Raw genomic sequence first — 12384 nt, 5'->3', positions numbered from 1 at the left:
GCCCACGGTGGCAGTGGGGTTATGGTATGGGCAGGCGTATGTTATGGACAACGAACACAGGTGCATTTTATTGATGGCATTTTGAATGCACAGAGATACTGTGACAGGATCCTGAGGCCCATTGTTGTGCCATTCATCCACGACCATCACCTCATGTTGCAGCATGATAATGCACGGCCCCATGTTGCAAGGATCTGTAAACAGTTCCTGGAAGCTGAAAACATCCCAGTTCTTGCATGGCCAGCATACTCACTGGACATGTCACCCATTGAGCATGTTTGGGATGCTCTGGATCGGCGTATACGACAGCGTGTTCCAGTTCCTGCCAATGTCCAGCAACTTCGCACAACCATTGAAGAGGAGTGGACCAACATTCCACAGGCCACAATCAACAACCTGATCAACTCTATGCGAAGGAGATGTGTTGCACTGCGTGAGGCAAATATTGGTCAAGTCAAGTCAAGTCACCTTTATTTATATAGCGCTTTTAACAATACAGATTGTGTCAAAGCACTTAACAGTATCAAATTAGAGGATAGAGTGTCAGTAATGTCTAATGATAAGATTAAACACTCAATTTTCAGTTAAAGGCATTTCATTATTGAATTCAGAGATGTCATTGTCTAGCTCAGTTTAGTTTAAATAGTATCTGTGCAATCAAATCGTGCGATAATCGCTAGAAATTAAGTGTCCCCAACTGAGCAAGCCAGAGGCGACAGCGGCAAGGAACCAAAACTCCCTCTGTGACAGAATGGAGAAAAAAAAAACCTTGGGAGAAACCAGGCTCAGTCGGGGGGCCAGTTCTCCTCTGACCAGACGAAACCCGCAGTTCAAAAGTTTATATGTCTATTTTAATTTTGTTGTAATTTCTAACAATAGTAGTATTATGTAGTTAGGTATTTTATTATATTTTAGTTATTTTGTTATTTTTTTTAAATTTTATTGTATTCAATCGAGGTTTTCACTGGGGATATGTCTCTGGGGGTCATCTGGGTGTCCTGGTCTCCGCTGACGATCAGGGCTGTAGACATCATCTCTTGGTGCTGATCCACCATCTGACCAGATACGGATTGAGAAACAGAATAGGAAAGAAACAGACAAATATTAGCGTAGATGCCATTCTACTTACGATGTAACAAGTACATCGTGTGTTATGGGGAGTGTTCCCGGTTCCGGTTGATCTAATTAATGCAGCCTAACAATCCTTTAACGGATTTGAATAATAGAAGGTTATACTAATTGGTCACACCAGATACTGACTGGTTTTCAGACCCCCCCCAATACAGTAAAACTGCACATTTTAAAGTGGCCTTTTATTGTGGCCAGCCTAAGGCACACCTGTGCAATAATCATGCTGTCTAATCAGCATCTTGATATGCCACACCTGTGAGGTAGATGGATTATCTCGGCAAAGGAGAAGTGCTCACTAACACAGATTTAGACAGATTTGTGAACAATATTTGAGAGAAATAGGCCTTTTGTGTACATAGAAAAAGTCTTAGATCTTTGAGTTCAGCTCATGAAAAAAGGGGGCAAAAACAAACATATAATTTTCTTAACAACTGCATTGTGAAATGCTAAAAACACTCACAACACTTTAGCAACCACATAGCTTCTTGCTGGCAGCCATAACACCTAGATTTGTGGTGATAAGGCTAGCGGATAAGCTACACTGATACTTACTATTCAGAAAATGTCAAAATCTAGGCAATACTGTTAACGTGTAAATATTAAGCCTCAATTATAAAACTCTAACAAGGGATTTGAAATCAGAATGGAAGAAGGCATTGGCTTTAATAGGTTGATTACAGCTTGACCTGAAGGTGGATTTTGCTGATGTAAGGTGGATTGAAACTCTGGCTCTCTCTTGGGGGCAGTTTGGCTCTGCTCGTCACCTCTTCCCTGCTTTCTCTCTTTCTCCTGTTCTTTCCCTGCCAGAGGTCACGGGTGAGGTCTCTGGGATGATCTCGTGTGACTATTTTTAACTCCTAAATCCTATTTACTGAAGGCCATCTTTTTTCCTCATTATGTACCTGTAATCTGGCAGATAGCTTGGCTGCACGCTGCTGTTCTCTTGCTTTGTTTGGGACTCTGCTAGATTATATAACGGTCCAGCCACCCTCTCTGAATCACTGACACCTCGAGACAGCACACTGTTTTACTATCACCAGAGTTTGCAGATGGTTCCTCAGTGAACTGACCTTGGATCTGTGACCTCAGGTTGCAAAAACAAAGCGTTTGGGAAAGCAGGCGGTTGTAATCCTCTTAAAGCACACACAAACCTTTTACTCACTTTCTCTCAGAGATCCTCCCTGTGTCTCTCAGCATGAACTCTTTATGTAAGAGGCCAATCTCAAAGGCCAATTGGTTGATGAGAATGGTTTGTGAAAAGCTCTGGGAGGATTCACTTTGATACTCACTGAGACCAGATGCATTTTGTTTACACAATAGCGCTGTTACAAAAACCGGTGAGCTGCCCCATATGGCAAGAAATATATATTTTAATATTGCAGTATTGTTTATATTTTATTTACCTCATATTTTTTGGCCTATGTTTATTTTGTCCAATTTTTCAAAATTATAAATATATTTTCTTGCCCCTAGTAATGTATTTCAGCATTTAAGGGATAGCATTTGAACAAAATATATTTTCTATTTGAAAATATATATTTCATTTGTGTTGTTCACAAAATTAGCGTATTTTTGAAATACATTTGAAAGATTTTTGCTCTATGATGCCTACTGCTTACATGGGCAGTTTTAAGTTTGCTGTTAACATGTTGCTAAGCTAACTGCTAATATTCATTAACTGCAGTGTGCTAATTTTTATCTATACTTTTCAGTATGGAATGAAATATGTTTACAAGTCTTATGCCACGGTCTGTCTGAATACTAGATTCTGATTGGCTGGCAGGTGTTGATTAAATTTGTGTAACTGCACAGGTAGTTCCAGGTCAGTTTAATCACGTTCTATATTAATGCGCTTCCTATAAACATTGGTAACCATAGTAACATACAGTTACAGTTGAATAGTAATACAGACGAAAATAATCGTCATTTTTATCGTTCCGGTCAAATATTGCAGCGCAAATATTATTAACATCTTTAATATGTGAATGCTGGCAAATGACCATGGCATAAACAGGATAATCAACGGCTAGCTGTGCATTAAACGATTTGAATGCACTTCGCGGAGGCAACCACCCTCCGCTGCACGACGGGTGGTTCTTCGCCTCCATGTCGTGCATTCAAATCGTTTAATGCACAGCTAGTCGTTGATTATCCCTTACACATTTCTCTTGTACTTGAAGACAGATGTGTGAAGCAGCCAAAAAATGGTGGTGACTTACAAATAGCCTCATTCTGAATGCTGAGATTATTGTTGTTGTTTTGTTACCTTGATTATTTTTCTTATTGGTGGGGTCACACTAGCGAAATTTCAGCAAATTTTCAAAGATAAAAAAGTCCACTGTCAGTAGTGTAGTGATGCATGAAGCATTGCTCCAAGAAGTCATTTTCAAACCATGCAGCTTTCTGTTGGTGAGTGCAGCGAATTTGTGGGTACAGCTCGACCTGTTGCAAAATCTGCATGTGTAGGGCTTTCACCTTTGTGTGAAATTCCAGATTGTATGGATTCCTATTAAAAAGGCTGGATTTCAGTCACAAAAAATTGCTGAACAATGGAAAATGTGCCCTTACCTTTAGAAATGTGCAATGTAATTTGCATTATATGGCAGCTCTATTAAGCATGATATGGGATATTCCAGCTTTTACTTCATTTTAAGGGGAAACAAGCCTCCAAAGTAAAGGAACATGATCACATTCACTGTCAGCGTAATGATAATCCTTACAAATCTTAGCACCCTGCTGCTGTTGAGACTCATTTTTGAGCAGATACAGGATTTGAGTGAGTCAGCTAGTAGGTTCAGACTCGGAGAGAGACCAGAGATGCATTATTAATCAGCCCCAGCGCTTTGAGAGAGACATTAAAGAGAGTCCGTTTTGCTTTGATAATCCACCAACACTTTCTACCCTGCCCTTCTGTTTTTTTTTATGTAGCTTTATGCTAGCTCATTATTCAAGAATTTAAAACATTATTGGTATTATTTTTTTAAATATCAGTATATTGAGTACCATTACAGTTTGAATATTTAATTTGTATTTTTAGATTCTTGAATTTAGTTATTTTTTAAAAGCAAAATGTTGTTAACATTAACTCAAACATTTTTGGAACTCTTAAATGTATTTGTTCAACACATTTGCTTAATCTGACAATTTCTAGCTGGCGAGATTAAAGTAAACATTAAATAATTGTTTTTCATTTTTTGATAATACACCTGATATATATATTCATATTTATTAAGTACTTAGATTTTATGTCCCAAGATTGACATATCTTGCAGCTAAGTTTGCGCTTCCTGGACTTTCACCTAACAGCATGCGCTCTGATACATTGAAATTCTTTGCAGCGGTTTTAAAGCAGCGAATGAATGTCTGCGCTTAGTCAGGCCAATAGGTCAGGAATTGGACTTCAGTTTCAATCTCATTTTATGTGCAGTAAGAGCACAATCTGTCTTTTGGTGGCCATGAGATCAGTTCCGTCTCTCTTTCTTAGGAGGATGGAAAAAACATTCAGTATTAAGATGGACAGGTATTTGACTTCAATTCATGGGCTAAACTAAAGCAAAATGGGATTGAGCCTCTTCTAGAGTTGTAAAACTAACCATTAGGTCATCTCTGACTACACAATCTTATGCTGATATTAACACCTTTAAGCCTAAAAGTTCCTAAAGCTACTTTTTTTTCGACTATAACAATATTCAGACTGATTTTGTGAGCTGGATCAACTGATTAATTTAAAAAGAATCATACTGGACATCTCTGTTACGCCACTAGGGCAGGTGTGAAGATTTTCAGTGCACGGACTGTTCTGTTTTTAACTGTTCCTTTTTTTTTTTGTGATCTTCTGTCTAATCACCAGATAGGCTAATAGTTATGAAAGAGCTGTTTAGTGTTTGGAGGTTAACCAACAGAAGCAAGAAGAAGATCTAGTTAGGATAGCGATGCGCTATCTAACAAATGTGATTTCCAGTGGAACATGAAGCCTGTGATGGGCTGACTTCCAATCCAATCACAATGAAACAGAACGAGATTAAATTCAGGGGAAGTGGGGAAGAGACCGAGATAGTGAGAGACAATGGCAAGGGAAGTGCATCCTCAGTCTGAGCAGTTCATTTGATTTCTGAAACACATTAGAAGATATGGACGCCTGCCAATCCTCCTGTTTTAACACAACGAACGGCAACAAGAATTGCAATTTGTGTCCGTTCATGCTGCACTGATATATTCCCGCTAATGGTTTTTAAGCGCACTCTCCCTGATGCTCACCTGCAGTCATGCGTAGCTGAGAAGTTCAATGGAGAGCATTAGCGTTTTAGAAGGAATATTAATTAAATATGTGTTTAAGCGTGTGTTTACATGCTCTATCGCTGACCATTCAGGTGCGCTTTTGTTGAGTGCGGTATTATTTTGTGCATTTGTCAAATGAACGGGAAGCACTTTTAGGCTATTGAGCAGATGTGACAGTCATTTATTGTGCTGGTTATTAGCCACCAGCGGCTGCAGAACGGTTGAAAACTGGGTTTGTGCTTGGAGAAAAGACAGAATAATCTCCCCATGGAGCTTTTGAAAAGATGAATCCGTGGGATGGCTTCAATCAATGATTAATTTCATCCATCAAAGAGGCAATTTCTATGCAAACAGCATGATTTGCGGCTCTAATTATTAGTAGTCATTTTTTATTAGGTTTTGTCTTGGTTGAAGTGTGTGCGTGTGTGTATGTAGGGATTCACATTGTATGTTCCTTTGTTCATAATGCACTCATAAAAAGCCTCAGTGCAGTGATTAACAAAGCCTTTAGTGATCCAGCAATAGAAACCTTTTGAATGTTGGGATACTGGGATGGTTTGCTCAATGCAGAGGGCTGAGGTGTGCTGGTCTGTGCAGGTAAGTATAAATCTAAGGGTTATCTGAATATCCTGACAGGGTGAAATAGTGTTGCATAAAGAGGCTTATCTTCAGGAGGCGATTAATCACCACTGAACATTAATGGCTATGATCGTTTTTGCAGGGCGAGCAACTGAATTTTAAGTGGAATGGCTGGAGGCCATTAAATGCGCTTTGCTGATGTGTGTGTGTATACTGTATGTGTGTGAGGGTATAATTATACAGCTCAGTTGGGATAAGGAAACATTGAGTGATTGAATGTTTGCAGTGGAAGGTACTTATCTAAATTTCACTTTCAAAACTATCCATTTTTTATTTTGCCTGAAGCTTCCCATCTGCCAATTATTCAGGCTGATAGGACTCATAGTTGGCATTTTTATAATTCAGGTCACACTCGCTATGAATTCATATTTTAAATGGTATTACTGAATGTCAGTTTATAACTGAGACTTATTTAGTGTAAATTATTTTACACTATTGTTATTAAATTAATCAAATGCTGGTAACACTTTTTTACAGTAGGGTTCAATTTCTTTTTCATTAGTTAATGCATTAGGTATAAGGAAACTAACAAAGAAAAACTATCTTTAAAGCATGTTAATTCATAAATGTACCATGGCTAATTTCTGTTTGTTCATTATGGAAGCTTGTTTTCACCACAGAAAAAATTAAAATAAAATGTAATTGTGACTTCTTATCTCACTATTCTTGCAAAATGTTCTTGCAGAAAACAGAATTGTTAGATATAAAATAAAAAGTATATAAAAAAATATATTATAGAATTCAGATTTTTCTTCTCGGAATTGTGATTTTATATTGTGCAATTCTGAGCTCATGTCTCATAATTATGAAAAAAATCAAATAAAGAAGTCACAATTGCAGGAAATTCTGATAAAAAGTCTAATGTGTGTGTGTGTGTGTATATATATATATATATATATATATAGACTCACACACACTAATTAACATTAATATATAGAAATTAACATTAACCTAGATTAGTAAATAAAATTAATGTTCATTGTTAGTTCTTCCTAACGACTAATGTAATGAACTTTACTGAACTTATACCAGTCTGAAGTCTGAAAACAATGTTAAAAATGATGTGCAATGAATAGGATCCCAACAGATGCAGAGTAATTAAAAAAAGTCTTTAATGACACACCCAGCTAATTGAATGGTTTCCTTATAAATCTTACTGAAAAATGCAGTAGCATGTTTTAACTGTTTTTTTTTTTTTTATTGCTTTAATTACCAGCTGCTTCCTCTCAGTGTATAATTAATGAAGACGTTATTCTCAGGGAGGGGTTGAAAGCACTGGTTTTCATTAATGTTTCATACCACTGATTTTACAAAGCCGTCTAATCACCTTGCAAACAGTTAACTGCTCTTTCATATGTGTGTCTGAGTGAAAGAGGGAGTAACAGGGTTTCTCCGGGTCAGCAGCTGTTAGGGAAGGGTGCCGCAAAAACCATCAGCATGTTCATATGTGATGAAGAGGGACATGTTAGGCCATCCCTCGCTGACTCTTTCAAAAGCACCCTGCTGGATGAGGCTTTTGGCTTAAATTTGATGGTCACTCACCTCGGGTGGAAATAAACTACAATGAATGGATTATTAAGTGGGATCTATGATGTCAGAGATCTGCTTTTCTTGACATTTTAAGCTTTTTTTTTTACATTCAGACTCTTAAAAATATTGGTTTCAATTAGCCTGATGCCATTTGAGAAACTTTTTACTGAATTTGACATAGTTACCTTTTTCATTCTGCTTTCTAAACTGATATAACCTTAATACATCATCCTACTGAAGTGCTAACATCTACTTTCTGCCTTTATAATACAGTTTTGTGAATGTATGCTGTTTTATGCCTTTACAATATATAGGCAACAGTAATCAAAGTAGCTTTTCCACAATCTGAGGTAAATACTAATATATAGAAAGAGTGCGCACTGCACACAAATACAAAACGCCATCATGGTAATAAACATGGTGCTAAAATACTGCAATAAACATGAACTTAACAACATGTAGCATAAATCTGGGAATGTCAATTTAAAGATGACTGTAAATTATAAGATGACTTGCTCTATTTCGCTTCCAAAAACAATATTTTATTTTTATTTATTATATTGCACAATGAAAAAACATGATTTTTGAAAATTTTAAAAAGAGTTAGCCTATCTGTTTTTGCAAATTAACTCTTCATATATGCGTTTATATATTTTATATATACATATATTTTATATTTTTACCGGCTTTTACCATTAAAATGACTTTTTTTGAATGACAAAATTATTTTATTCTATTGACAGCCGTAGTTTTATGGCTTAATTTTAGGTGTATACATCTAACATTAATTTAGTGGTGGGTAAAAATAAAAATACAATAGACCTAATAGAAGTAAATATTTTCCACATGCTTTACGAACCATTATTAATATTAATAATATTAAACATTTAATAATGGTTCTTTGAGGCACATATTTGAAGATCCGTATTTTTTTAACAGTGGTACTTATAACAGTTATGAAATTGAAATTTCAGCATTAGTTTTCCATGTACTTGAAGGTTTTTTGTGTGTTATAGATGACAGTGCCTCGGCGTCGAGCAGTATGGAGGTGACGGACCGGATCGCCTCTCTGGAGCAGCGGGTTCAGATGCAGGAGGATGAGATTCAGCTGCTCAAGTCGGCGCTGGCTGATGTGGTGAGGAGACTGAACATCTCAGAGGAGCAGCAGGCCATGCTCAGCAGGAAAGGACCAACCAAAGGTACCACACAGACCCTCTGCCACCTCATCTGTTGGAAAGTCCTAGAGTTTCCAGATCGTGTTATTTATTTCAGCTTTGCATTTAATCTCAGCTGCTTTGCTTGAACATGTTCAGCATTTTCTTTGAGCCTCACTGGAGAACAATTCTCTACAGTACCACCTGTGTGCCATTTCTTAGATTTCATCTCCATCCCACCCCTGCTCAGGCTGCAGTTTTCTCTTCTATTGCTATTCATTTCCTTTCTTCTCTACCTTCCTATTCCCTTCTCTCAACTGTTCTCTCATACTGTGAGCGTGTTTAGAAGCAGCAGTGAGGAGAGACTCTCCCTCCTCTGACAGCAGTGTTGGGAAGCCAGGTAGGCAGTGGGGCTCATGTCTCACTTGTCAAGAGTTACTCACTAATACAAAGAGCACAGTTTAGTCACATCACTGAAACTGACATCACTGGCTTCAAAAATGCATGAACACAGAGGGACTGAGTTTGTATGAGTTATATTTCCACTTAGGGATGCGCTGATATAGAAATGTTGGCTGATATTTGTAATCCATGATCAGTAGCTTCCATTTTAAATGTTAATTAGATGTGGTATTTGCTTGTAATGTAAGCATGTTGATATACTGAATGTTTATTCATATGCAAAACAGGGTAATTTTCAATCTAATGTTTATTTCCATGCTGTTATATACATGCGGATGTTATTAAATGTTCAGCATCACTTGCATAAATCATGAGTTATGTAACAGGAGTCCTGTAGAGAGGTTAATGCTTAATCTACTTGGTTTAATTTAGAGAAGCTTAATTTATCTTATACTAAATTCTTTTCAAATGAATTAAAATAAAATAGTGCTGTCAAATGATTAATTGCATCCAAAATAAACGTTTGTGTACTATGTATATTTATTATGTACATATAAATACACACACATGCAGAAATTAAAAATGATATGAATATAAATATATACATGTATTTATATATACATAATAAATATACACACCACACACACATATATTATGTAAACTAAAACTTTTATTTTTTTTTAAACTTGGCTAAGGAAAAGAGTGGAACTTTTTTCTTTCAATGTCAACCTAATCAGACAGATCATTAAAAAAAAAAAACACTAAAACACGTTACTCTTTAGATCATCAATTTATTGTGCATCCCTATTTTCACTCCAGCACGTGTGACAGTTCTCTCTCACATTTGTCTAGTTCTTTTGAGCTTAGTGAGATTAACACTAAGATGCTTGTTAGTGTGCTTAACAAACACTCTAGTCCTAATTACATTTAATGCTAGGCTGACAAGCTACCACATCCACATTGTAATATCTTTCAAAAATGAGAGACCTTAAAAAATCTCAAGAATGAGAATAATTTTGGACTAACAGACATAGAAAGTGGCTTGTCGCCTTAAATATCTTGATTCTTTGGTGATTGTTAACAAAGCTTTACTAAATCCATATAATCCTTTGAACTGTAGGATAAAGTGGGTAATTAGTCACATTTCTTTACCGTCTCAAAGGTTTGAAACACGCTTGCTGCTTTGATGTGAGACACTAATTAGCCAGACTGCATGAATATGTGCTACCAAATGTCAAACTGGGGTCTAAGACTTCTTAAACCAATAAAGAAATGCTTACTTTCGTTGTACTTCAGCTAGCTCATGTTCACTTCATCCTTTCCTCTGCCTGTTTGAAGTGTGTGCGAGATGAGTCACGCTTTGCTTCTGCATAATCCTTGACGCTCTGTGCAGGCTGATCTCTTTGAAACAAAACAAAACAAAAATTCTCTGCTATTTCTCACTTGCGCTTTTGCCTCAGTCTTTCTTTTATTTTTTCTACTGTGTTTCTGTCCCGCTGCCTACACATTCATAACACATTCAAGTAAATCTGCAGTGATGAATATTTAATAATTCAGTCGCATAGGGTAATGTAAATAAAGCCTCTCAAAAATCTTTGCCATCAGCAGTTAGACTGCAGATGTGGATGCGCTATTAAGTACTTGATTTCCACAAAGGGATATTCACCAACCTAGACTTCTGTGAACCACAATTGTATTTTAATGTAGTCCGTTTGTGGCTCAGCCTATTGCAGGACAGTCTGAACAAGCAAGAAAAAACATCTGTTCTAGTTCTTCATATACTGATTGAATTTGACATCTGGAAATGTTTACTGTGTGATGCATTAAACATATACTGTTCATAGGTTTGGGGTCAGTAAGATTTTTATTGTATTATTTATTTGTTCATTTGAAAGAAATTAAAAGTTTTATTTGGCATGGATGCATTAAATTGATCAAACGTAACATTAAAGGAATTAGGGATGCACAATATTATTGGACTGATATAATCGGAATCGGCCGATAATGGCTTTAAATGTAAATATCGGCATCAGCCTGATATGAAAAATTATGCCGATATGTCTTGCCGGTAAGAGGAATGGGTTAACTCACATGTGCTCAGGGTGTGCTAGTGATTAGATCACGTCAGCAGTGTGGCTCATTCTTGAAGCAAAGTTTTGTCTGAATGATGATTAGATTCACTCTTTTGGATCTCTGCATTTAATCTGGGAAAGCACGTACAGAATGACGCCGTTCGGTGTGTGATAGAGTAAACAGTAATAGCATGTGCAGCAGGTCCTAACGCCCGTTCTGTAAGGAGTTTTAATCTGTAGGGGGCGCTGTTGGCCTACTTCTAATTAAATTAAAAGTAAAATAGCCTACACAAATAACATTTAGACTGTGTTTCTGATTAAATAAAGCAGTAATTGATGTCACAAAATAATGAGTATGTTTTGATTTAAAGGTTAGAAGCTATAGCTTACATGAAAAAAAATAATCACAAACATGACACTTTTTATATATTTTTAAATAATTTTATATATACTGATTTATTCATTAATGTGTAATATATTTTATTTTTTAAACAAATCATGAGCTCTAAAAGATTTTCAGAATTTTTACAACTCTTTTGTTTTAGACCATCTACAAATATTAAATCTTAAAATAAAATGTTAGGGTTAACTGCATCTTTCTGGGGTGGAAAATTCAGCGATTGACATTTATTTATAGCTATTTTCAAAGCTTCAATGTACTGTTAAAAAAGCTTCATTATTTTTTATTTAATTCTAATAAATAAGTTCTTGTTAAAAACTAACCAAAATTAAAAATATTTTGCTTATAATTTCTGCACAGGAGAGACTTGGTGTTGTCTCCAAACAAAAGGAAATATATCGGTATCGGCATCGGTATCAGTCAAAATGAGCTGAAAAATATCGGCATATCGGATATCAGCAAAATTCCAATATCGTGCATCCCTAAAAGGAATGTATAATGTTACAAAAGATTTCTGTTTCAAATAAATGCTGTTCTTTTAACATTTCTATTCATCAAAGAATCCTAAAAAATGTTTCCCGGTTCCACAAAAATATTAAGCAGCACAACTCTTTTAAACATGATAATAATAAGAAATGTTTCTAAAACACCAAATCAGTGGTCAAAAAGTGTTTGTTTTTTTAATTAATGACCCCAAACTTTGAATGGTAATTAAAATTTAAATTTAAATTAAAGTTTTATGGCTTTTGTCCATTAGCCTTGAATTCATCTGTATGTT

General features: G+C 36.0%; 1 protein-coding gene across 7 annotated transcripts in view; it reads left to right on the top strand.

Annotated features, from left to right (window-relative positions):
* The window catches only part of eml1 (EMAP like 1), a 55078-nt gene that overhangs the window by 22258 nt on the left and 20436 nt on the right, over nucleotides 1-12384 (top strand). For 4 of the 7 annotated variants that reach the window (XM_058749634.1, XM_058749633.1, XM_058749637.1 and 1 more), the window contains exons 2-3: nucleotides 8595-8777; nucleotides 9079-9132. In XM_058749634.1, coding sequence (XP_058605617.1) covers nucleotides 8595-8777; nucleotides 9079-9132 — 237 coding nt within the window. The remainder of the gene's footprint in view (nucleotides 1-8594; nucleotides 8778-9078; nucleotides 9133-12384) is intronic. The other 3 variants (XM_058749635.1, XM_058749636.1, XM_058749641.1) reach the window with 1 other exon arrangement.

Source organism: Onychostoma macrolepis, chromosome 17 (genome assembly GCF_012432095.1).
Source record: "Onychostoma macrolepis isolate SWU-2019 chromosome 17, ASM1243209v1, whole genome shotgun sequence".
Classification (NCBI taxonomy): domain Eukaryota; kingdom Metazoa; phylum Chordata; class Actinopteri; order Cypriniformes; family Cyprinidae; genus Onychostoma; species Onychostoma macrolepis.
Note: the sequence above shows the minus strand (reverse complement) of the source record. Positions and strands in the feature narration are given on the sequence as shown.